We start from the raw sequence: 26,660 nt of genomic DNA, 5'->3' as shown, positions 1-26,660 counted from the left end.
AAATTGCTAATAAGCAAACCAGATGGCACAATTTTAATTTTTTTTAAATTTATGGATAGCCAGGGGCACAGTACAACATGCAGACATAATTTACAAACAAAGCATGTGTTTAGTGAGTCCGCCAGATAAGAGGCAGTATGGATGACCAGGGATGTTCTATTGATACATGTGTGAATTGGACCATGTTCCTGTCCTACTAAGCATTCAAAATGTAACGAGTGCAAAGTAAATTATTTTCTTTAGGAATGTAAGTGAAGTAAAAGTTGTCAAAAATATAAATAGTAAAGTAGATACCAAAAAACAACTTAAGTAAAAATACTTGAAAGTACTAAAGTACTTTACACCACTGGTTCCAACATCTAGTGGAAAGCCTTCCAAGAAGAGTGGAGGCTGTTATAGCCTCAAGGGGGAGGGGAGGGGAGGGGGGGACTAACTCCATATTAATGCCCATGATTTTGAAATGAGATGTTCGACAAACAGGTTTCCACATACACTACATGACCAAAAGTATCTCAATAACACTACACGTCTGTATAATTCATTAGGAATTTTACTTTAAAGATGCAGTCCAGGATCTTAAGCACAACAAATTTTGGAACATATTGTATTCATAACATATGGGAATTACAACAAAAAATACAAAATCTGAATGTAACAACATACAAAATGGATGACAAAATTGGATGACGTAGTACACAAACTGGGACCTGTTTAACTTGGGCGAACCACTTTCAAAACTAGTGGATGAAATTATACAAAAGTTGGGGAGCATCAATTTAATTAATTTCTTACTTTTTACAAAAAGAGATTGTAAGGAGTTCAAGGGGCATCTAACCTGACAAGACTATTTTTTAGCCCATGGTTACCAGTGACCTTAACAGATGCAGTTAAATTAATTTAGAATAAATAGCATGTTGTACATGTGTTGACCTTTGTCTGCTAGATTAATAGAACCATATAATACAATTTTAAATAAGAGAGCATCATTAACAAATACACTGAGAGACGGGGGACTGGTTAAATCTAAAATATTATTTACAACAGATTACAATTTAACACGATTTTATAATAATTGTCCAACTCCTTCAAAATGGTGAATACCATGCATTTAACCTGCATGCTTCTGACCATTTTTACTTGAATTCCTCATCCAACCAAGCTCATACAGTTACAGTAGTTTCAACTTGACACAAACTGAAGTCATATTTCTAGGACAATGTATTTCAGTGGCACAATGACCTGTTGCTTCGCAGTACCTTCCAGCAAGACCTCTTGAACAATGTAAGAATAAATATTTCAAAGCAATACATTTAAAAAGTTCACTTTTATTTTTGGTTGATCCAAGTAATTAAACCAAAAATAATGAAATCATAACTGGAAAAAATGTGCCTTTGCCATTTTTGTAATGCAGTCAAATAAACAAAATAATATGGCACAATGATATCCCAAAAAGACTTCAGTAGATAATTTAACACCTAAAATTAAAATATTTTGACAATAAATAAGGCGTTACTTATGTCAAGCAGTTAATCGCTAATGACACAATATAGAACATTACTTTTAAACAGGCCTTTCAACAGAATCCACAAAAACTATTTTCAAACAAACTTAAGGTCATTTTGACACTCGGAATAGAACATAGAGAACATATCTCAATTAAGAGCAATGGTAAATCTTTTTTTTAGTATCGGCTGTATCAGTTGACCTCCAATTTCAACAACATCTCGAGCATTATGGGCCAAATTCCAACTTGAGATCCAATTTGCACAAATCTCACATCAATTCAAGTGAACGATAAGAACAAATACTGTATCTCAGGGCAGGATCTATGGGCAGTACAAACACTGTTAATTGAGTTAACTCAGTGTGGGCTGGATCACATAGATTGCACATTAAATAGAGGACTATAGGTCTAAATACGGTACACTCAGTTTCTATGGCAGCAGCTTCCGAAACAGACCTAAGCAACTGTCCTTCCGTCCATATACCAGAATAATACAAGACTGGCAACACAAGACTCATTTAAAAAAATGTATACAATAATTTTAACCTTTATTTAACTAGGCAGGTCAGTTAAGAACAAATTCTTATTTTCAATGACGGCCTAGGAACAGTGGGTTAACTGCCTCGTTCAGGGGCAGAACGACAGATTTTTACCTTGTCAGCTCGGGGATTCAATCTTGCAACCTTTCAGTTACTAGTCCAACGCTCTAACCACTAGGCTACCTGCCGCTCCATTGAAACATTGATCATTTTTTCCACTATTTCTATTTTGCTGACAGTTAAATGAGTAGAAAGTTAGTAACTTTTCGTGGGTTAAATACAACTTCATACATTTTAAATAAGTCTTCCTCCAAAAATATCCTTAAATTAGTAGTAATTACTTATCTTCTCATCAAAATGATGAACAATGTAATCAGCCCATCAACCAGATTTGAGGTAAGACACTTTATACTTCCATTGTAAAGATCACAGGGGATACCACAGGAAGAGGACCTTGAAGGGAAATTCATGCATAAGTAATAACAGAAATGACAAAGTGGTTTAACGGATGAGAAAGTGATGAGCCCAAATGGGGTATGGATCTGCATTCATGACATGCTGCACAGGGGAGGACAGCTATCGGTCTAATGGGGAAGTGTATATCAACAGCCACTGGAGTGTTCTGACAGAAGACAAGCTATTGGAGACAAGGAGCAGCAGATACATCATACCAACAGTGGAAGATAAGAGGTTGTGCTACATTCACAGAGCCTGAGAGTCTCTCTCCTTCGTATTGTCTTCCCTGCAAGGTGGATGAGTGGAGGATGAAAATTAATGTGCAATATTTAGCTTTCCTATTCCTTCGACTCTCCCTCGCTACTCTTCTCAAACATCATCAAAGATTCTGCTCCGTGACGAGGACATGGACAGGTACCTGCCTGGTACATGCCTGCAAAATGGAGAGGCACAGTACACATATATGTTTAACAGCACACACTGTGTTATTTGCTTACAGGTATCCGCCACAGCAGAGCACAAAGTGAAACTAACACACTTATTTAGATAAAGTGGGGAGTGGAGGACCTCTTACCCGGTGGAGTCTGTTTCAAGAGGGTCGTCTGAAAGAGTCTCTGCATTGAAGTCCAAAGGCTCTGCGTCCTCGAGAAGTTCTATAGAATCTCTCTCTGTTCCTCTGCCAGTCCGAGAGTACTTCACCTCTGTTGAAGAAAAAACAATGATCAATACCATATCACTGCCTTGCGCAGTTCAATTCAGATACATGTAATAAGGGACTTAGAATTTATTTTATTAAGTTGGGGTGTATCCTTCGTGTCATCAAGATAAGCCATGACTCTATGAGAGCAAACAAAACATTGATTCATTGTTTAACAAAAGCAATGAGTAAAATCTAGCTTAAGTGTAGAAAACAAGCACAATGTAATGTAAGTAGGTTTTGCGACCAATCACTTACGTCTGTTAGGGCTAGTGTTAGGGATAGGCACAGTATCAGAGTAGTTGGTCTCCGTCATTTCTGCGGCTTCATTTCTATTCCTGTTCCTGGCAGTGTCTTCCCGAGTGTTACCATAACGCTCCTTCCACTCCTAGAATACAGGCACAAGCCTGACGTTAACACCTTGATCCGTTACTCTGCAAAAATAACAACCAACACATATACTAAAAAGGGCATGGGAACATTTTATCTAGGGACTCACCCTTCGCCGGTTCTCTCCATCCTCTGTCCTTTGGCGCTTTCTTTTCTCTGTCACAAACACAGAGAAATCAGTGGTTTGAGTTGATGACAAACTTCTTCCACTGTCAAATGGTTTTCATTCAGATCAAGTGGGAACAAACCTCGTCGAATGAGCTCCTTGCCCTCATCAATCAGGTCAGAGGTCATTTCATTGTCTCCCACGAACTGCTGAAAGCCCAGGAGGTTCAGACAGCGGGTACCCAGGCTAAAGGGTTCATACAGAATCAGTGATTATCTGTCATAAATCAATACTTGTTCTTGCACAGTATGTATGCATTTGTATTTATTATGGATCCCCTGGGGTCCAGCAAAATGAAGGCAGTTTATACAATTTTAAAAACATTACAATACATTCACAGATTTCACAACACACTGTGTGTCCTTAGGCCCCTACTCCACCACTACCACATATCTACAGTACTAAATCCATGTGTATGTATAGTGCGTATGTTAATCGTGTGTCTATGTGTCTGTGCCAATGTTTGTGTTGCTTCACAGTCCCCGCTGTTCCATAAGGTGTTTTTTTAATCCGTATTTGAAGAATCTAATTTTACTGCTGGCATGAGTTACCTGATGTGGAATAAAGTTCAATGTAGTCATGGCTCTATGTAGTACTGTGTGCCTCCCATAGTCTTCTGGACTAGGGGACTATGAAGAGACCACTTGTGGCATGTCTTGTGGGGTATGTATAGGGGTCTGAGCTGTGTGCCAGTAGTTTAGACAGACAGCTCGGTGCATTCAACATGTCAATACCTCTCATAAATAAAAGTAGTGTTGAAGTCAATCTCTCCTCCACTTTCAGCCAGGAGTGATTGACATGCATTTTATTAATATTAGCTCTCTGTGTACATCCAAGGGCCAGCTGTGCTGCCCTGTTCTGAGCCAACTGGAATTTTCCTAAGTCCTTTTTTGTGGCACCTGACCACACGATTGACCAGTAGTCCAGGTGCGACAAAACTAGGGCCTGCCTTGTTGATAGTGTTGTTAAGAAGGCAGAGCGTCGCTTTATTATAGACAGACTTCTCCCCATCTTATCTACTACTGCATCAATATGTTTTGACCATGACAGTTTACAATCTAGGGTTACTCCAAGCAGTTTAGTCATCTCAACTTGCTCAATTTCCACATGATTTATTACAATATTTAGTTGAGGTTCAGTGTTTAGTGAGTGTTTTGTTCCAAATACAATGCTTTTAGTTTTAGAAATAATTAGGGCTAACTTATGCATGCTGATAATCCTTTTGGGTCATTGGTGGAGTACTCCTTGTAGAAGAGAAAGTTGATATTCTGTATCGTAGTATTAATGATGTGTTTGTCTACACCACGAATGTATTGTCATTTCATAATCTAAACAACAGGCTAGACTCACCTGAAGTAGGTAGCGATACATAGCAGCAGTATAAGCATGGGGTAGTAGATATAGAAGCCATTAGCGATGAACGATAGGACCCTCATAGAACCCATGATCTGCAGAGGAGTGACATGTTATTTTCCTCATATTGATGATACATCAACGAATATGTTCCATCAGTGTCAGAAGGATGTGCTGTGTCTTACAGAGGTGTAGGCCGTCTGCTCCTTCAGTTGGTGGGAGATGGCAGAGTCCATGTGGATCAGACCCAGGAAGTTCAGACACAGAGGAGGGGTCAGACGGCAGAACAGCCTAAAGAGCAACAAGATGACATTTAACATTATATCATGTTACACAAACATATACCTAGTGCAAAGTACAGCTGTCCAAATACAATATAAACTCAGCAAAAAAATACTCACTACCAACTGCATTTATTTTCAGCAAACTTAACGTGTAAATATTTGTATGAACATAACAAGATTCAACAACTGAGACAAACTGAACAGGTTCCACAGACATGTGATGAACAGAAATGGAATGTGTCCCTGAACAAATGGAGGGTCAAAATCAAAAGTAACTGTCAGTATCTGGTGTGGCCACCAGCTGCATTAAGTACTGCAGTGCATCTCCTCCTCATGGACTGCACCAGATTTGCCAGTTGTTGTTGTGTGATGTTACCCCACTCTTCCACCAAGGCACCTACAAGTTCCTGGACATTTCTGGGGGAGAGAAATGGTCCTAGCCCTCACCCTCGGATCCAACAGGTCCCAGACGTGCTCAAAGGGATTGAGATCCGGGCTCTTCGCTGGCCATGGCAGAACACTGACATTCCTGTCTTGCAGGAAATCACACAGAACGAGCAGTATGGCTGGTGGCATTGTCATGCTGGAGGGTCATGTCAGGATGAGACTGTAGGAAGGGTACCACATGAGGGAGGAGGATGTCTTCCCTGTAACGCACAGCGTTGATATTGCCTGCAATGACAACAAACTCAGTCCGATGATGATATGACACACCGCCCCAGACCATGACGGACTATCCACCTCCAAATCGATCCCGCTCCAGAGTACAGGCCTCGGTGTAATGCTCATTCCGTCAACGATAAACGCAAATCCGACCATCAAAACTGCGACTCGTCAGTGAAGAGCTCTTTTTGCCAGTCCTGTCTGATCCAGCAGCGGTGGGTTTGTGCCCATAGGCGACGTTGTTGTCTGGTGAGGACCTGCCTTACAACAGCCCTACAAGCCCTCAGTCCAGTCTCTTAGCCTATTGCGGACAGTCTGAGCACTGATGGAGGGATTGTGTGTTCCTGGTGTAACTCGGGCAGTTGTTGTTGCCATCCTGTAACTGTCCCGCAGGTGTGATGTTCGGATGTACCGATCTTGTGCAGGTGTTGTTACACGTGGTCTGCCACTGAGAGGACGATCAGCTGTCCGTCCTGTCTCCCTGTAGCGCTGTCTTATGCGTCTCACAGTACAGACATTGCAATGTATTGCCCTGGCCACATCTGCAGTCATCATGCCTCCTTGCAGCATGCCTAAGGCACATTCAGGCAGATGAGCCGGGCATCTTTCTTTTGGTGTTTTTCGGAGTCAGTAGAAAGGCCTCTTTAGTGTCCTAGATTTTCATAACTGTGACCTTAATTGCCTACCGTCTGTAAGCTGTCAGTGTCTTAACGATCGTTCCACAGGTGCATGTTCAGTGTTTGAACCCTTTACAATGAAGATCTGTGAGGTTATTTGGATTTCTACAATTTATCTTTGAATGACAGGGTCCTGAAAAAGGGACGTTTCTTTTTTAGTTTAGTTCTGTCCACACAAATACAGCCAAACTAAAAATACACACCACTTTCTGAATGTAAATTTCCTCAATTTTTACCATATACATGATTTCGACAGACGTTTTGTCTCTTTAATACTTAGCTAATCATGATTAAACCAGAACTAAAGTCTCACGTAATTGGTCAGCTGCTCAATTAAGTTCTGGGTCCATACATGTTAAGAGAAGAGATGAAAGAACGAGGAGCGGAACGGGGAGCTCCACACACTCTTTGAAAGTTACGGGCCGAATGCCCCCCCCCCTCTCGAAATTCGAAAGACACAAACCCCTATGAAATCGCGATTTATCCAAATAATCAGCAACAAAAAACCCAAACACAGGAAATACTACTACTTGTAATCCCACACATCCCATTCCTTCCCGACAGAATTGACGGTACCAGTTATGTTTAAATAGATCTGTTTACGAGATCAATACTTAGCTAATGCTGTCTAATCAGAACCACATTCCTCTCCTCACATCACTCTACCACCCACTCACATGCCACTGAACTGCAGGCTGTAGGCGTCAGTCTGGTGGTGTGAGGCCAGGTAGTAGTAGTTGAACACTCGGATCCGGAACACAGTGGAGTAAACGCAGGTACACAGGAAGAAGATAGTGATGAAGCACGCCATCTAGTGGACAAAACAATAACCTTTATGTGGGAGACCCGACAACCTCTAATTGAATTATGCATACACAACAGAAACCCACTGGATGTTGATATGATCAGATAACAATGTTTTTGGGAGCATGTAGTATGCAACTTTCTTTCTATACAGATATTACCAGATACACCAATTAGTACAGTAGTACACCGGTAATTGCTTTCCATTGGAGTCTCACCTCGATATACAAGTAGTTGTAGTCTCTCTCAGCGAGCTGGATGAAGACAGCGAAGAGTGAGAGGACGGGCCGGGTGCTGAAGAAGGTGCACTCAGACCACACCACACCCACAGAGAACAGAGACAGCAACACAGCCAGCAGCCGGTAGAACCACTGTCTCAGCAGGCACTCCCAGTACCACTCTGGAGAACAACAACATAAAAACACAAAGCTCTCCAAGGATCTTAGAAATTGAGTAAAAGTCTAAGTGAGGAGAGGAATGGAAGACTGTAGGGCTGTGACAATACCATTATGGGAATCATTTTGTCGATGGTAAAAATGAAAACACGATGCAGACTAAACTCTTTGATCCTTTAAAAACCTGCTGTATGTAAAATATGTTGCACGATTGCTTGGAAAATAAGTGTGATTCTAGATGACAACATAATGATGATGTTTGCAACATTAGGGCTGTTTTCCTAAAGAAGTTCAACCTGCTTCATGCTTTGTTTGTAGGTGTGAGTGAACCCTCAGTTGTAGAGTTGACCCAGCTGTGAACTGTGAGGATCTGTGTGACCCACCTACAGTAGGAGTGTATAAGTATGGGCTGAGCCAGCTAGTTGGTTCTGTGGAGGGGAAGCTGTGAACAAACTGGTGGGCTGAGCTGGTCTCATTCTTGGCCACGTCCTCCAGGTGCATAGCCTGCTGCAGGAGGATCTGCCACTGGACATGGGTCCTGTTGTGCCTCTGCACTGCGTAGATCACCTGACCATTCACAAAAGAACCACATCCTCAAACTAGGGTTTGGAGTAAATTTGTATTTAACTAGGCAAGTCAGTTAAGTACAAGTTCTTATTTACAATGAGGGCCTACACCGGCCAAACCCGGACGACGCTGGGCCAATTGTGCGCCGCCCTATGAGACTCCCAATGACGGTCGGTTGTGATACAGCCTGGATTCGAACCAGGGTGTCTGTAGTGACGCCTCTAGCACTGAGATGCAGTGTCTTAGACCGCTGAGCCACTCGGAATCCCCATAAATCCACTTGAATTTAATCACTTTTTGACAGCATCCCTTTTGATTTATTGTTAAAAAAATGTTTAAAAACAAACTTTACATACATGTTTCCCCATGGAAGAAGTTGTCAGAAAGTGACTTTTTAGACTCAAATGGCAAAGCATTTAGGAGATAGAGGTGCTGAAAGTTAACCCATTTCGCATACCCAACCATACCATGACACATCCATGTCTTCATCACTGGAAAAGAAACGGTTGAGTTTGATATAATTTAAAAGCTTACAAACAGGGTTGTCAAACCATTTTATAATTTCTTGAAAACAATGTTTTTTTTTCATACAAATTACATTTCACCTTTAACATAAATTATCTAAAAACAAGTATTCACATTTGTTGTATCTTAGACCCTACTTTACATCAGCTGTGGTTTTTGAGTTGTGCCTGCCATCGGGTGTCATTTCAATCATAGAAAAATACTTCTTAGAATGGACTTATCCCTTTAAATCACTGCAATTTAGCTGGTACACCATTGAAATTTAAATTATAACATTTAATTACTACCACAAAGAAGGCTGCCGGTCCACCCACTATCTGTCAACTTAAATGGTCATGTCTATTCTATTATCTATATGAACACAACCGTTCATTTTCTTAGTTTAGACCAACCATCTTTGTGGTACACTTTGAAAGTTTAAATTTAAAAAGACATTCCTACACTACATGACCAAAAGTAGGTGGACCCCTGATCGTCGAACATCTCATTTCAAAATCACGGGCATTAATATACAGTTGGTGCTCCATTGTTGCTATAACAGCCTCCACTCTTCTGGGAAAGCTTTCCACAAAATTGTTGCGGGGACTTACTTCCATTTAGCCACAAGAGCATTAGTGCGGTTGGGCACTGATGTTGGGCGCGATCAAGCCAGGATCGAAGTCGGTGTTCCAATTTATCCAAATGGTGTTCTGAGCAGGCCAGTCATGTTCTTCCACACCGATCTCGACAAACCATTTCTGTATGGACCTCACTTTGTGCACTGGGGCATTGTCATGCAGGAAACAGGAAAGGGCCGGTCTCAAACGTTTGCCACAAAGTTGGAAGCACAGAAATGTCTAGAATGTCATTGCCCCAGACAATTATTCCTCTTCCACCAGTTATTGTGCTGACATGGTTCCAGAGGCAGTTTGGACCTCAGTAGTGGGTGTTTACGCTCCTTGAGCTTCAGCGGTCCCGTTCTTGCTCCTAGATGTTACCATTTCACAATAACAGCACTTAGTAGACCGGGGCAAGTCTAGCAGGGCAGAAATTGGATGTATTGACTTGTTGGAAAGGTGGCATCCTATGACAGTGCCGCGTTGAAAGTCACTGAGCTCTTCACTAAGGACATTCTACTGCCAATGATTGTCTACGGAGATTGCATGGGTGTGCTCAATTTTATAGACCTGTAGCAACGGGTGTGTCTGAAATAGCCGAATCCACTCATTTTAAGGAGTGCCCACACACTAAATATACAGCAGTATGTATTAGAGGTCGACCGATTAATCGGAATGGCCGATTAATTAGGGCCGATTTCAAGTTTTCAGAACAATAGGAAATCTGTAATTTTGGACGCCAATTATTATTTTATTTTTTTACACCTTTATTTAATCTTTATTTAACTAGGCAAGTCCGTTAAGAACACTTTCTTATTTTCAATGACGGCCTAGGAACGGTGGGTTAACTGCCTTGTTCAGGGGCAGAACGGCAGATTTTTTACCTTGTCAGCTCCGGGATTCAATCTTGCAACCTTACGGTTAACTAGTCCAACGCTCTAACCACCTGCCTCACGAGGAGCCCGCCTGTTACGCGAATGCAGTAAGAAGCCAAGGTAAGTTGCAAGCTAGCATTAAACTTAATCATAATCACTAGTTATAACTACACATGGTTGATGATATTACTAGTTTATCTAGCGTGTCCTGCGTTGCATATAAATCGATGCAGTGCACATTCGCGAAAAAGGACTGTCGTTGCTCCAACGTGTACCTAACCATAAACACCAATGCCTTTCTTAAAATCAATACACAGAAGTGTATATTTCTAAACCTGCATATTTAGCTAAAAGAAATCCAGGTTAGCAGGCAATATTAACCAGGTGAAATTGTGTCACTTCTCGTGTTCATTGCACGCAGGGTATATGCAACAGAGTCAGTGTATACGCAACAGTTTGGGCTGCCTAATTTGCCAGAATTTTACATAATTATGACATAACATTGAAGGTTGTGCAATGTAACAGGAATATTTAGACTGATGGATGCCACCTGTTAAATAAAATACGTAACGGTTCCGTATTTCACTGAAAGAATAAATGTCTTGTTTTCGAGATGATAGTTTCTGGATTTGACCAGTATTTCTGTGTGTTATTATATTATAATTAAGTCTATGATTTGATAGAGCAGTCTGACTGATTGATGGTAGGCACCAGCAGGCTCATAAGCATTAATTCAAACAGCACTTTCATGCGTTTTGCCAGCAGCTCTGCTGTTTATGACTTCAAGCCTATCAACTCCCGAGATTAGGCTGGTGTAACGATGTGATGTGAAATGGCTAGCTAGTTAGCGGGGTGCACGCTATTAGCGTTTCAAACGTCACTCGCTCTGACACTTTGAGTAGTTGTTCCCCTTGCTCTACATGGGTAACGCTGCTTCGAGGGTGGCTGTTGTCGTTGTGTTCCTGGTTCGAGCCCAGGTAGGAGCGAGGAGAGGGACGGAAGCTATACTGTTACACTGGCAATACTATAGTGCCTATAAGAAAACCCAATAGTCAAAGGTATATGAAATACAAATCATATAGAGAAATAGTCCTATAATTCCTATAATAACTACAACTTAAAAACTTCTTACCTGGGGATATTAAAGACTCATGTGAAAAGGAACCACCAGCTTTCATATGTTCTCATGTTCTGAGCAAGGAACTTAAACATTATCTTTCTTACATGGCACATATTGCACTTTTACTTTCTTCTCCAACACTTTGTTTTTGCATTGTTTAAACCAAATTGAACATGTTTCATTATTTATTTGAGGCTAAATTGATTTTATTGATGTATTATATTAAGTTACAATAAGTGTTCATTCAGTATTGTTGTAATTGTCATTATTACAATTTTAATTTTTTAAAATAATAAATAAAATAAAAATTGGCCGATTAATAGGTATCGGCTTATTTTGTCCTCCAATAATCGGTATCGGTGTTGAAAAATCATAATCGGTCGACCTCTAGTATGTATGGAAGGTTTCATTGAAATCAAAAGGGGTGCTGTCAAAAAGTGACTGAACTCAAATGGATCGACCCTTTAAAGAAGTCTGGATATAGTCAGCAATATGACAAAAAACACAAAATCGCGAAATACAACTGTTGACTAGCTAATAATGTGTACATTTCTTAAATATACCTGTTTGTGAAGCTTCACCAGGTTCTTCTCACTAGGATAAGTGTTCTGTTTGTCATCAAAGTCCTCATAGTCATCCATGTTTCTGCCCATCTTCTCCTGGTACTCCACAGGGCACTAAGAGAGAAAACTCTGTTAGGATCATAGAGACAGATACTGTGCCTTCGGAAAGTAATTAAAGACCCCTTGAACTTTTTCAAATTTTGTTAAATTACAGCCTCATTCTAAAATTTACTTTGAAAGATTTTTTTTAATCTACACACAATACACTATAATTACAAAGCGAAAAAAAGGTTTAGACATTTTTGCTAATTTATTATAAATAAGACTTTTTATTTACATACGTATTCAGAACCTTTGCTATGACACTTGAAATTGACCTCAGGTGCATCTCAGGTGTATTTTCTTCCTAGAGCTGGCCGCTCAGCCAAACGAAGCAATCGGGAGAGAAGGGTCTTGGTTAGGGAGGTGACCAAGAACCTGATGGTCACTGACAGAGCTCTAGAGTTCCTCTGCAGAGATGGGAGAACTTTCCAGAAGGACAAGCCTGTCTGCAGCTCTCCACCAATCAGGGCTTTATGGTAGAGTGGGCAGACGGAAGCCAGTCCTCAGTAAAAGGAACATGACAGCCCACTTGGAGTTTGCCAAAAGGCACCTAATGACTCTCAGACGATGAGAAACAAGATTCTCTGGTCTGATGAATCCAAGATTGAACTATTTGGCTTGAATGCCAAGCGTCACACCCGGAGAAAACCTGGCACCATCCCAATGGTGAAGCATGGTGGTGGCAGCATCATGCTCTGGGTTTGTTTTTTAGAGGAAGGATCGAGGGAAAGATGAACGGAGCAAAGTACAGAGAATCCTTGATGAAACCTGCTCAGGACCTCAGACTGGGGCGAAGGTTCACCTTCCAACAGGACAACGACCCTAAGAACACAGCCAAGACAACGCAGAAGTGGCTTCGGGACAAGTCTCAGAATGTCCTTGAGTGGCCCAACCAGAGCCTGGACTTGAACCTGATCGATCATCTCTGGAGAGACCTGAAAATAGCTGTGCAGCAACGCTCCCCATCTAACCTGACAGAGCTTGAGGATCTGCAGAGAAGAATGGGAGAAACTCCCCAAATACACGTGCCAAGCTTGTAGCGTCATACTCAAGACTTGAAGCTGTAATCGCTGCCAAAGGTGCTTCAACAAAGTACTGAGTAAAGGGTCTGAATACTTATGTTAATGTGATAGTTTTAAAAAATCATAAATGAACAAAAATGTCTAAAAACCTGGTTTTGCTTTGTCATTATGGGGTATTGTGTAGAGATTGATGAAGGGATAAAAAAAAACAATTCAATAAATTAAAGAATAAGGCTGTAATGTAACAAAATGTGGAAAAAGTCAAGGGGTCTGAATACTTTCCAAAGGCACGGTAGAGGACTCCAGGCACTGGACTTTCTCAGGCCACTTCACATTCCTCACTTGTTTAATCCTCACTTTAAGCACATAGAGAGAGTGCACACATCTCATTCAATAACATTGTGGGGTTGGGCTCCACATTCTTTACTGAGAATATGTCATTGTTTCTTTGTTTGATGATTTGTCTTTTAATCTTGCCTTTCTAAGAATAGTATCGATGTACTTCCTCAGTGGGTGGTTATACTTGATGGATTCTTGGACTTTTCTCACTTCCTAAAACAGATTGACAGCAAATAGAGAAGGACATCAATTAAAGACAATTCAACTCAGTTTCTAAGAAACAGACCACTATAATGTTTAAATGTTGTAGTCAGAGCAGGAACCATTCCCTACCTCCATGACGTCCTCTAGATTCTCCTCTGCATCAGCCTTCTCTGTCATCAGCTTGGCTGCCTTGAAGTAAGTCTTGATGAGCAGGTGTCCCTGCCGCGAGGCATTCCAATACGAGCGCGGAATCTCTACTAGGCCATAACCTAGCAACAGCACCAGCAGGAACAGGCCCCAGGTGTTGGCTGCAGTGATGCCTATTGTCTGGAGCTCATACCTGAGAGAGACAAAGGGACAGACCAAACCAGATTTAAGTGAGACAAAGACATACATGGTTCCTTAGAATTGCCTTTCTACACTGCTCAAAAAAATAAAGGGAACACTAAAATAACACATCCTAGATCTGAATGAAATATCCTTATTAAATACTTTTTTCTTTACATAGTTGAATGTGCTGACAACAAAATCACACAAAAATTATCAATGGAAATCAAATTTATCAACCCATGCAGGTCTGGATTTGGAGTCACACTCAAAATTAAAGCGGAAAACCACACTACAGGCTGATCCAACTTTGATGTAATGTCCTTAAAACAAGTCAAAATTAGGCTCAGTAGTGTGCGTGGCCTCCACGTGCCTGTATGACCTCCCTACAACGCCTGGACATGCTCCTGATGAGGTGGCGGATGGTCTCCTGAGGGATCTCCTCCCAGACCTGGAATAAAGCATTCGCCAACTCCTGGACAGTCTGTGGTGCAACGTGGCGTTGGTGGATGTAGCGAGACATGATGTCCCAGATGTGCTCAATTGGATTCAGGTCTGGGAAACGGGCAGGCCAGTCCATAGCATCAATGCCTTCCTCTTGCAGGAACTGCTGACACACTCCAGCCACATGAGGTCTAGCATTAGGAGGAACCCAGGGCCAAACGCACCAGCATATGGTCTCACAAGGGGTCTGAGGATCTCATCTTGGTACCTAATGGCAGTCAGGCTACCTCTGGCGAGCACATGGAGGGCTGTGTGGCCCCCCCCAAAGAAATGCCACCCCACACCATGACTGACCCACCGCCAAACCGGTCATGCTGGAGGATGTTGCAGGCAGCAGAACGTTCTCCACGGCGTCTCCAGACTGTCACATCTGTCACATGTGCCCAGTGTGAACCTGCTTTCATCTGTGAAGAGCACAGGGCGCCAGTGGCGAATTTGCCAATCTTGGTGTTCTCTGGCAAATGAAAAACGTCCTGCACGGTGTTGGGCTGTAAGCACAACCCCCACCTGTGGACGTCGGGCCCTCATACCACCCTCATGGAGTCTGTTTCTGACCGTTTGAGCAGACACATGCACATTTGTGGCCTGCTGGAGGTAATTTTGCAGGGCTCTGGCAGTGCTCCTCCTTGCACAAAGGCGGAGGTAGCGGTCCTGCTGATAGGTTGTTGCCCTCCTACGGCCTCCTCCACGTCTCCTGATATACTGGCCTGTCTCCTGGTAGCGCCTCCATGCTCTGGACAATGCGCTGACAGACACAGCAAACCTTCTTGCCACAGCTCGCATGATGTGCCATCCTGGATGAGCTGCACTACCTGAGCCACTTGTGTGGGTTGTAGACTGCGTCTCATGCTACCACTAGAGTGAAAGCACTGCCAGCATTCAAAAGTGACCAAAACATCAGCCAGGAAGCATAGGAACTGAGAAGTGGTCTGTGGTCCCCACCTGCAGAACCACTCCTTTATTGAGGGTGTCTTGCTAATTGCCTATAATTTCCACCTGTTGTCTATTCCATTTGCACAACAGCATGTGAAATTTATTGTCAATCAGTGTTGCTTCCTAAGTGGACAGTTTGATTTCACAGAAGTGTGATTGACTTGGATTTACATTGTGTTGTTTAAGTGTTCCCTTTATTTTTTTTAGCAGTGTATATTAGTACTGTGTTGTATAGAGTACAATGAGGTGAAATGCAGAATGGTAAATGTTTTGTTGTTGTAGTCAACAGCACACTTTCCAAGTCTAATTTGTCCATGTTGCTGTGCACTCACCAGGAGAGGTGCCACTGAGGGTGAACGGCCACGTAGATAAGCAGCGATCCGAAGATGAGCAGGTATGTCCCGTAATAAATGGCATTCTCTATCAGTGCAGTCTTTATTTTCCCAGTGATGGAGAAGCCCCCCGAGCGTGCATAGGATTGCATGAAGGGCAGCAGCAGCCTGCAAAGACAACAAGATCTGGATTAAGGCAGCTGTAAAAGCTTTTTTGGTGTGTTTTAAGATAACATTTCTAGTACGGACAGAAGCAGATAGTTGACTTAGTAAGGAAGGTCTGTCTGTCTCTTAGTATATCAGTCAAAATGAACAAACTTAGAGACCAGTTCTGATCAGTAGTGTTCCCAGTACAATTAAATACAAGGCCAAACAGTGTCAAGCACTCACCAGGTGAGACACTGAGAGGTCCAGTAAACAACCCTCCAGAATACAGGCATGATTCCATCTGGAATGTAGCTCCACGGCTTGTAACACACCTTTGGAACACTGTCATGGAAAACATACAAACAGTGTTGATGTGCAGTTAGCAAGGTCTGTAAACATTGAAGAAATTAACATCTGGAGGGGAATGAAATGACAAAAGCTACTGCCTACTGCTATACTGATGGTGACCTATTTAGGAGGAATCAAACAAATAGATACTGGAGCAAAGCACAAACGTTGATCTTCATTGTCAAGCAATGAAACTCCAATGTTTGCTTTGTATAGACTATTAGGATAATATATCAGACTGTCTGGGAGAAAACACTGTACATAATGACAGTCAAGCAAAACTACATTGGAAAAAATAAATAAATGCAACATGTAAATACCACAGTAAATGTCAATACCACAGATGTCTCAAGTTGAGGGAGCGTGCAATTGGCATACTGACGCAGGAATGTCCACCAGAGCTGTTGCCAAAGAATTTAATGTTAATTTCTCTACCATAAGCCTCCTCCAACTTTGTTTTAGAGAATTTGGCAGTTAGTCCAACCAGCCTCAACCACAGACAATGTGTATGGCGTCGTGGAGGCGTGCGGTTTTCTGATGTCAATGTTGTGAACAGAGTACACCATGGTGGTGGTGGGGTTATGGTATGGGCAGGCATAAGCTACAGACAACGAACACAATTGCATTTTATCGATGGCCATTTGAATGCACAAAATCACTCTAATGAGATCCTGATGCCCATTGTGTGACCAACATATGCATATCTGTATTCCCAGTCGTGAAATCCATAGATTAGGGCCTAATGAATTTATTTAAATTCACTGATTTCCTAATATGAACTGTAACTCAGTAAAATTGTTTCATGTTGCGTTTATATTTTTGTTCAGTATAAAAAGGACCCAATGTACTTGACATTTCACAATGGGAAGAGAGTGGACTTTTAGCTGTTGCAAATGAATGCGTGACAGCAGATAAACAAAATCTGCTTGATAATCCCATTTAGATCAGCTTGTGAAAAAACGTTTTGAGAAGACAGCTAAAACAGTCTCATGTTTTGAATTACAGCAATGGTTCCTGCCTTATGCATTCTGTCTAGGACCCTCTTCCCTGGTCTTTGGTAACTACTGTACATGCTAGTGTTTTGTTCAACCAAATCCTGACCTCTGACCTGTCATGTCCCTGAGTGCTGAACCTAATCCTATTACACTTAAACATATGATGAGACCCTAGGGCTTAGGCACTAACCTTTTAGTGGGTGTGGCCGTGGTAGAGTTTCCTGCAGTTTGATTGGATATCAGTGCGGTCACCAGGGATACGGAGGCATGTTCTTCATGATCAATCTTACACTGCTTGTAGATCGTCTGAAAGGTCCAAACAAACAGACAAAGGAAGATAAGGCCCTAAAAATTGTTAAAGACTCCAGCCACCAAAGTCCTAGACTGTTCTATCTGCTACCGCATGGAAAGCGGTACAGATTCATCAAGTCTGGAACCAACAGGAACCTGAACAGCTTCTATCCCCAATCCATAAAACTGCTAAATGGTTTAGTTAAATAGTTAATCAAATAGCTACCCATACTATCTGCATTAACACTTTTTGCACAAACTTTGACTCATCACATACGCTGCTATTAGTCACTTTATTCCTAGTTATATGTACCAATCTACCTCAATTACTTCATACCCCTGCACATTGACTTGGTACTAGTACCTTGTGTATATAGAGCCAAGTTATCATTACTGATTGTGTTTCTATTATTTCTTTATTTTCTTTCTCTTTGCATTGTTGGGAAGGGCCCGTAAGTAAGCATTTCACCGTTAGTCCACACCTGTTATTTACAAAGCATGTGACAAATAAAATTATATTTGATATCAGTAAGGTCTGCAAACACACAGACACACCAAGTTACTGGTCACCATTTTCATCCAAGTTAGGTGTTTCTTGAAAAAGGGAATGGATAAGATGGGGTTTTGGTGGTGAATGAGGGCAATAGTACTAACCGTGCTGATGTCCAGAGGAAGAATGAAGACGATGAGGAAACACAGGTACCAGGCCAGTAAGGTGCCAAACAGCACCATCCTCTGCTGCTTACGGAAGTCTGCATAGCGATGCAGCAGGAACAGAGCCAGGAAGAACACCACCACTATCTCAATGCCCAGCGCAGCCCCACTCATCCTGACTGCCTCTCTTATTGCTCTCGAAACCAGCAGCAGTTACTGAAAACAGAAATCCTTCAAATAAATCCCAAGACTATTCAATAGATGGGTGTAAAAGAAAAATTCACATCACAAAATAATATTGCATGGTCTAAACAAATGTGTATGTACTCCTAAGAGAGACAACAAGTAGCTCTTCTTTTGAAAGTTTCAGGCAGAGCATAATTCTCACTGAGTGACACACACTCCCCTCCCCCTCTGTCAATTACTTGAGAAAATAATGAACCCATTTTCATTGGCTTCCAAACACATGAGTAGTCTCCTACAAAAGACCTATTGGTCTGAGAGTCTGAAAGGGTCTTTTGTTTTCCTCCTTTAGAGCATGATTAAATGAGAATGGGAATGTTCTGCTCTACATAAAACAAACGTTTACTATAACAAACCAAAAATGGCATGAATGAATATGATTGTGGTAAAACAATGTCATAATATAAGCCATTGCAGGGCCAGCTAATTGGCATTAGCTAGACCCCCACCCCCACAAGGACCTCAACATGACAGCAGGACATATGCCCAGGCAGTGAGCAGTGCAACAGGCCCAAGCCCCACCCACCCAAGCCCCATCCTGCGACCTAAGAGGTATGTATCAGATGCTCAACATGCTCTGCTCACACCTACTGCGATGGTCGGGGCCTAAACCACACTAGACAGTATGGAACACAAAGCTTTTACTATCTCATCCTGGAATATACAAGATCTAAGGTCATCTGCCTTTGGCCAAAAGAGCAGGAACCCAGACTTCAAAGAAATTGGAAATACAGACATTTTCATCCTACAAGAAACATGGTATAAAGGAGACAGACCAACTGGTTGCCCTCTAGGTTAGAGAGATCTGGTAGTCCCATCCACCAAACTACCAGGTGTGAAACAGAGAAGAGACTCAGGGGGTATGCTAATTTGGTATAGAGCAGACCTAACCCACACTATTAAATTAATCAAACAGGAACATTTTATATCTGGCTAGAAATTAATAAGGAAATTATCTCAACAGAGATAAATGTCCTCATGTGTGCTACCTATAACAATGACAGCTTCTCCATCCTAGAGGGGGAAATCAACAATTTCCAGGCTCGGGACATGTACTAGACTGTGACGACCTAAATTCCAAAACCCGACACCCTCAGCACACAGGGGGACAAACACCTACCTGGAGGTGACAGCAATCCCTCCCCCTTATGCCCCCCTAGAAAGAACTATGACAACATAACCAACAAAAACTGGTCACAACTCCTGCAGCTCTGTCAGACGCTGGGTATGTACATAGTCAATGGTAGGCTTTGAGGGGACTCATATGGTAGGTACACCTATAGCTCATCTCTTGGCAGTAGTACTACTTTATCACTGACCCTAACCCAGAGACTCAGAGCTTTCACAGTCAGTCCACTGACACCCCTAATAGATCACAGGAAAAGCACACTATTTGAACAGCTTTGCTCAATCATGAGTCATCAAAGCCAAAGGAACTTAAAAATATTAAGAAATGCTATAGATGGAAGGAAAACAATAGGGAAATATGCCAAAACCACAACTTCAAACCCTTGACAAATGGTTTGATGAAGTATGCAAAAACCAAAGTAAGAAATTGAGAAACCTATCTAACCAAAAACATAGACTAGTGATGCACCGATATTCAATATTTTCCTTGCCAAAAAACCCGATACCCGATATTTAAAATTTTAGCAGCCTTAAGCATTCTAGTCCAGTTAAATAGATAACATACACACAAATGGACGCAGCGGTCTAAGGCACTGCATCTCAGTGCAAGAGGCGTCACTACAGTCCCTGGTTCGAATCAAGGCTGTATCAAATCCGGCCGTGATTGGGAGTCCCATAGGGCAGCGCACAATTGGCCCAGCATCATCCGGGTTTGGCCGGTGTAGGCCGTCATTGTAAATAAGAATTGGTTCTTTACTGACTTCCCTAGTTAAATAAAGTTACACACACACACACACACACACACACAACCACACTGACCAAAAAGTTACTTTGTTGGCACCTATTTCTTTCACTTACTTTCTGTGCTGTTTGTTTCGTTGTTAATTTGTTCAGTCGTTTCATTCTCAACCGTTTGAGTCTTTATTTGTCAAAAAATATACTATTTAACACTATTTGACATGTCATATAAGTTTGTTGACCAATCAGGACCTGAATATGACTGCTCGTCACATAATAATTTAACGGGTTCATACATTTTTTACATAGTTATTACACTACCACTCATATTTCATGTCAGAACGATTCATCGATACCTATGCTATGATGCTGGTAAAGTTGTCTCACGCACTTAGTGCTGGTCATTAAAAAAAAGCTAGTTCATGGATGCAAACAATGTTCTTCCCCAAAAACATAGCAAATCGGCAATTTGTTTCAGTGGCTTTTGTTAGCTAGCTAACAATATAGCTAGGTATCATCATCTAAAATAACCCTAATTTATAAGACAGTTCTTATTTGATTAATGGTGGTCGGACACATCTATGTGAAGCTAGCCACAATAAGCATAAACCACAATAGTGGACTTTGCAGTTAGCCTTCAAAATAAAATTTTGGCATTATTCTACTATTTATATTAATTTGCATTACTGTCAATGACAAATGTGTATTTTGAAGGCAAACCGCAAATTCCACTATTGTGCATAATCCTTATTGTGGCTAGCTTCACAACACATAACCATGTCCGGTCGAGCCTCACTAGCTAGCTGCCTGCTTATAACGTTAGCTTTGGGCAACAGGGTTGGCTAGCTATGTATTTTCATGAACTGAAGTTCAATTTCAATAGCCGAACAACAAGTGGCAACCTAGCTAATACTTACTCATGTTATATAAATAATTCTAATATCGAGCACAACTAGCAGACCAACACTCTGGTTAAACCGGATGCCCTCAGATAACTCTGGGCCCAGTGTCCTCAGTCAAGATTAGAGCCTACGTGCAATAACATGATTATCCGAAGGACACACAGCTGCCATCAAGCAAATATACTCCCCTGTAAAACTACAAAGAGCAGCCTGCAACACTAACGAGCTTAGAAGTGCCAAGCTATCTCACTGACATTGAACCCTACATGCACTCCTGCATAAACAGGAAACACCTGAGCCTAAAGCAGACATTACCAGTCCCTAAAATCCACGCTTTCCTTGACACACACACACATCTCATGAAGCACTGTACACTCACACTCTACCCCCCCCTTACTGGTCGGGTGCCAAGAGCAAAGGACTTTGCTGTGCACCAATGGGGCCCGCTCTGGCTAGAGCAAGGCCCGCCTCCAACTCTTCAGGACCAGTCAGAAGATCAACACGACGAGACTCCACCTACATTATTCTGTGTATACATTCTGTTGTAAACTCTGGCTGAGCAGCCTAATTATTCTGACTCCTCACAGAGTCACATTCCTTAGGTCCGTGCACGATGTAGAACAAGATAACTTTGACCAATAAACTGCCTTTTTGATACACCTGATTCCACTCTGTCCAGCGTCGTTGTTTTGCATTCCCTCTCCAGTATGAAACACTAACACTCACAAGGATTCCTTGTTTTGTTTTTTGAATTTTACCCCCTAATTTCATGGTATCCAATTGTTAGTAGCTACTATCCTGTCTCATCGCTACAACTCCCGTACGGGCTCGGGAGAGACGAAGGTTGAAAGTCATGCATCCGATACACAACCCAACCAAGCCGCACTGCTTCTTAACACAGCGAGCATCCAACCAGGAAGCCAGCTGCACCAATGTGTCAGAGGAAACACCGTGCACCTGGCAACCTTGGTTAACGTGCACTGTGCCCTGCCCACCACAGGAGTCGCTGGTGCGCAATGAGACAAGGATATCCCTACCGGCCAAACCCTCCCTAACCCGGATGACGCTATGCCAATTGTACGTCGCCCCACGGACCTCCCGGTCACGGCCGGTTACGACACTGCGCCACCCGGGAGGCCCAAGGATTCCTAAATCATTGCTAAGAATAATGAAAATGAATGCAGGTTCTACTGGTCATTGTTTTCAGGATAGTTGTAGTGGTGCAAGCTAGGTACCAAGCTAAAGCTAGCTACCCCAGAAGTTGTGGTCGAACAAATTATGGTTTTACCAACGCGGTATTGTAAACGCATCATTCGTGGCCGGCTTTGACAGTGCTACTGTATCTTTTTTGACTACTGTATCTTTTTTGACACGCAAAGACCCAAACCGCATTCCATAGTATGTATGTTGTGAAGCTAATAGCAGTGACCCCGTTACTGTGTAACTCCGGTAGGGCAACATCTGAAAAATAGCGCACTTGGTAGTGTGTACCGGTGCGCGACCAGTCGGCGAAAGCCAACATCACCCACGACAGAGAATGGTTGATTGTCAAGGGCAATGAATTCCATTATCTTGGCTTCAATGGATTTTGCCTTTGAGTTGTCTCATTGAAATGTTGTTACTCTTTCAAATGACTGCTCGATCCACACTGCAGACATTGTGGGCTAGTTTAGGAATGCGGTGTTGCACGTATAGCGCAACATTTTACGTGGCGTCATTACGTCATGTACCTAAGCTATATAAGTATGCACGTCAGGGCGTTAAACTAGACAGACAGATTCCGACATGTTCACCGATATATCGTGCATCCCTAATACAGACCCAGAAAAACTATGGCAAATCACTAAAACAAAAAGGAAAAGCATGTCAGAAATCATCTCAATGTAATTGAAGAATATAACCACTTGGAAAATACTAAACAAACAACACGAAGAGTTATCTATCCAAAACGGAGATGTATGGATAAACCACTTCTCCAATCTTTTTGGCTCTATAACAAACAAAGAACAAAAACATATGTATGATCAAATACAAATCTTAGAATCAACTATTAAAGACTACCAGAACCCACTGGATTCTCCAATTACATTGAAAGAACTACTTGACAAAATACAAACCCTCCAACCCCCAAAAGACCTGTGGGGTTGATGGTATCCTAAATGAAATGATAAAACATACAGACCACAAATTCCAATTGGCTATACTTTAACATCATCCTCAGCTGTCACCCCAATATTTGGAACCAAGGACTGATCTCCCCAATCCACAAAAGTGGAGACAAATTTGACCCCAATAAATACCTGGGGATATGTATCAAAAGCAACCTTGGGAAAATCCTCTACATTATCATTAACATCAGACTCATACATTTCCTCAGTGAAAACAACATACTGAGCAAATGTCAAATTGGCTTTTTAACAAATTACAGTAGGGCCAACCACGTATTCACCCATGCTTTGTTGATTTCAAAAAGCTTTCAACTCAATTTGGCATGAGGGTCTGCTATACAAATTGACAGAAAGTGGTGTTGGGGGGGACATCATAAAATCCATGTATACAAACAACAAGTGTACGGTTAAAACTGGCAAAAAACACAGACGCTTTCACACTTGTTAAACAATAAAAATGAATCTAATTTCACTTCATTTGCCTTGGAGGTTTTTACCGCGTTTGGGGCCCCGTTGAAATAATACTTAATAGCAGCAAACGACCTATCAGAAATGCTAGCTAGCAAACATAAGCGAACCACGACTCGCACACAAGCTATATTCACCACGTACACCCTAATTGACAAAAACGGCTACAAATTGTAAAAATAATAATAATAATAATTTCCAGTGGACCAGGGGGGGTGAAACAGGGAATACAAATTCCATCTAGACACCGTTGCCCTATCGTACACATGTTAAGACTCTGCATGCAGAATTTTGCAAAAATATCCTCAGTGTACAATGTAAAACACCAAATAATGCATGCAGAGCAGAATTAAGCAGATACCTGCTTATGATCAAAATCCAGAAAAGAGCAGTTTAAATTCTACAACCACCTAAAAGGAAGCAATTCCCAAACATTCCATAACAAAGCAAGAGCTGGCTCTCAAGAGAAGACAGGCTATGTACACACTGCACCCAAAAAGAGGTGGAAACTGAGCTGCACTTCCTAACCTCCAGCCAAATGTATGACCATAGAGACAGATTTCACAGAGCCACAAAGAAATAGAAAACATTTCCAATTTTGATAAACTCCCATATCCACAGTGTGCAATCACAGCAGCCAGATTTGTGACCTGTTGCTACAAGAAAAAGGGCAACCAGTGAAGAACAAAACACCATTGTAAATACAACCTATATATTTCCCTATGTACTTTAACTAATTGCACATTATTACAACACTGTATATAGACAATTACATTTGAAATGTCTTTTTTATTTTGGAACTTTTGTTTGTGTAATGTTTACTGCAAATTCTGTTTTTCTTACATTTGTTTATCTATTTCACTTGCTTTGGCAATGTAAATATATGTTTCCCATGCCAATAAAGCCCCTTAATTTTAAATTGAATTGAAATTGAGAGAGATATCACCAGTCATTACAGTAACTAAAGAAATGTAAGCCCATGTAAGAATTCACTCAAGTTAATTGAGCAAAGACAGCGCCACCTTCCTTGCTACGGTAACTCACACAACGTATTTAGCTGGTATGGTAGTTTAATCAATAACGAACAAGCAAAGACGCTTTCACACTTGTTAAACAACAAAAAATAATCTAATTTCACAGGCTAATGCTTCATTTGCCTTGCCCTTGGATGTTTTACCGCGTTTGGGGCCCCGTCGAAATAATACTTAATAGCAACAAACGACCTATGAGAAATGTTCGCTAACATAAGCGACCCACGACTCGCGCACACGCAGTGTTGCTGGTACGCTTAATTATTCGACTGTTAAGGATCCAGCCAAAATCACAGTACCACAGTTATGATATTGTAAAATACAGCTACCGTGTACCATGGAAGAATTAGCGTCACGTCCTTGGTTCTTCCTGGTTTGCGTAATGGCAGCTGGGGATGATGGGTAGTGTATGCGTTTCTAAAACGTTAGTGCTATCCAGAATCCTTGAGCCTTCCCTAGCCTGCTACCTTGGCCCTTTATCAATAAGACAGGCATACCTACTGCGTGCTCTCTCGCCTCCTTTTGATTTCGGTCATAGTTGATCGAGGAGAGTGAATGCGCTTGCATGAAATAAGATGGTCCTTGGGCAAAATTATGTTTACAGGGGTGGATCCCATATTGTGATCAAAACGAATGAAATTAGTTGTGCAAGACATTTTATAGATAAAACGATATGGGGGTTTGGCAGATTTCCAAATTCTTCCGTTGGAGGATATACATTAACTACTGAAGTACTTTACTTTACTATTTCGGACAACTTTTACTTCACTACATTCCTGAAGAAAATAATTTACTTTTCACTCCATATATTTCCCCTGACACCTAAAAGTACTCGTCTAATTCACGCAATTGTCAAGAGAACATCCCTGGTCATCCCAACTGCCTCTTGTCTAACGGACTCACTAAACACAAATGTTTTGTTTGTAAATTCATGTCTGAGAGTTGTATAGTGTGCTCCTGGCTACCCGTCTGGTTTGCATAATATGAGGAATTTGAAATAATTCATACATTTACTTTTGATACTTAAGTATATTTTAGCAATTCCATTGACTTTTGATACTTAAGTATATTTTAGCAATTCCATTGACTTTTGATACTTAAGTATATTGAAAACCAAATACATTTAGACTTTTACTCAAGTACTAATTTACTGGGTGATTTTCACTTTTACTTGAGTCATTTTCTATTAAAGGTGTCTTTACTTTTACTCAAGTATAACATTTGAGAACTTTTTCCACCACTGCCTATGTGACTACTAACGAATTGACACAATCCTCGACCACTCAACCTTTCCAAGTTACGGAGGAGAGAGGATGGAGGATGGTCTTTTTTCCAAATGAGAAAACCCCCTTGCTCCAGCCAAACGCCACGCCCACAGACATTAATTTATTCTCCACAATGAGTCTGGATCTGAGTATCTCCCTGACACTTCACCGAATGCCAACACATTTGAGGCCGTATGATTGGTAAGAAAAACACAACATGCAACAATTTTAAGGATTTTGCTGAGTTACTGTTCATATAAGGAAATCAGTGAATTGAAATAAATTCATTATGCCCTATCTATGGATTTCACATGCCTGGACAGGGGCGCAGCCATGGGTGGGCCT

At 41.5% G+C, this 26,660-nt stretch overlaps 1 protein-coding gene across 2 annotated transcripts; it reads right to left on the bottom strand.

The window, feature by feature from the left end:
- Positions 1-532: 532 nt before the first annotated feature.
- LOC112257525 (G-protein coupled receptor-associated protein LMBRD2B) lies at positions 533-25,518 on the bottom strand. 2 transcript variants are annotated; one of them, XM_024431158.2, is made up of 18 exons: positions 25,387-25,518; positions 18,373-18,588; positions 17,618-17,733; positions 16,328-16,426; positions 15,938-16,105; positions 13,971-14,181; positions 13,776-13,850; positions 12,175-12,288; positions 8,312-8,495; positions 7,752-7,933; positions 7,407-7,540; positions 5,291-5,396; positions 5,103-5,200; positions 3,835-3,938; positions 3,696-3,742; positions 3,455-3,584; positions 3,074-3,200; positions 533-2,932 (listed from the first exon to the last, which is right to left on the bottom strand). In XM_024431158.2, the coding sequence occupies exons 2-18, from the start codon at positions 18,544-18,546 to the stop codon at positions 2,869-2,871; spliced, it is 2,133 nt and encodes a 710-aa protein (XP_024286926.1). In that variant the 5' UTR covers positions 18,547-18,588; positions 25,387-25,518; the 3' UTR covers positions 533-2,868. The 2 variants fall into 2 exon arrangements, with proteins under 2 accessions (XP_024286926.1, XP_024286927.1); XM_024431159.2 differs by lacking the exon at positions 25,387-25,518 and adding an exon at positions 25,197-25,361.
- Between the last annotated feature and the right edge of the window lie 1,142 nt (positions 25,519-26,660).

Source organism: Oncorhynchus tshawytscha, linkage group LG09 (genome assembly GCF_018296145.1).
Source record: "Oncorhynchus tshawytscha isolate Ot180627B linkage group LG09, Otsh_v2.0, whole genome shotgun sequence".
NCBI lineage: Eukaryota > Metazoa > Chordata > Actinopteri > Salmoniformes > Salmonidae > Oncorhynchus > Oncorhynchus tshawytscha.
The sequence above is the reverse complement of the archived record's forward strand: the minus strand, read 5'-3'. Positions and strand labels throughout refer to the sequence as shown.

Excerpts from the sequence above, each read along its gene's own strand:
- LOC112257525 (XM_024431158.2), bottom strand. The coding sequence starts at position 18,546 with ATGAGTGGGGCTGCGCTGGGCATTGAGATAGTGGTGGTGTTCTTCCTG. Across the intron at positions 16,427-17,617 it reads ACGGCCACACCCACTAAAAG|TGTTCCAAAGGTGTGTTACA; the intron begins GTTAGTGCCTAA and ends TTTCCATGACAG. Across the intron at positions 3,201-3,454 it reads TAACACTAGCCCTAACAGAC|AGGTGAAGTACTCTCGGACT; the intron begins GTAAGTGATTGG and ends TTTCTTCAACAG.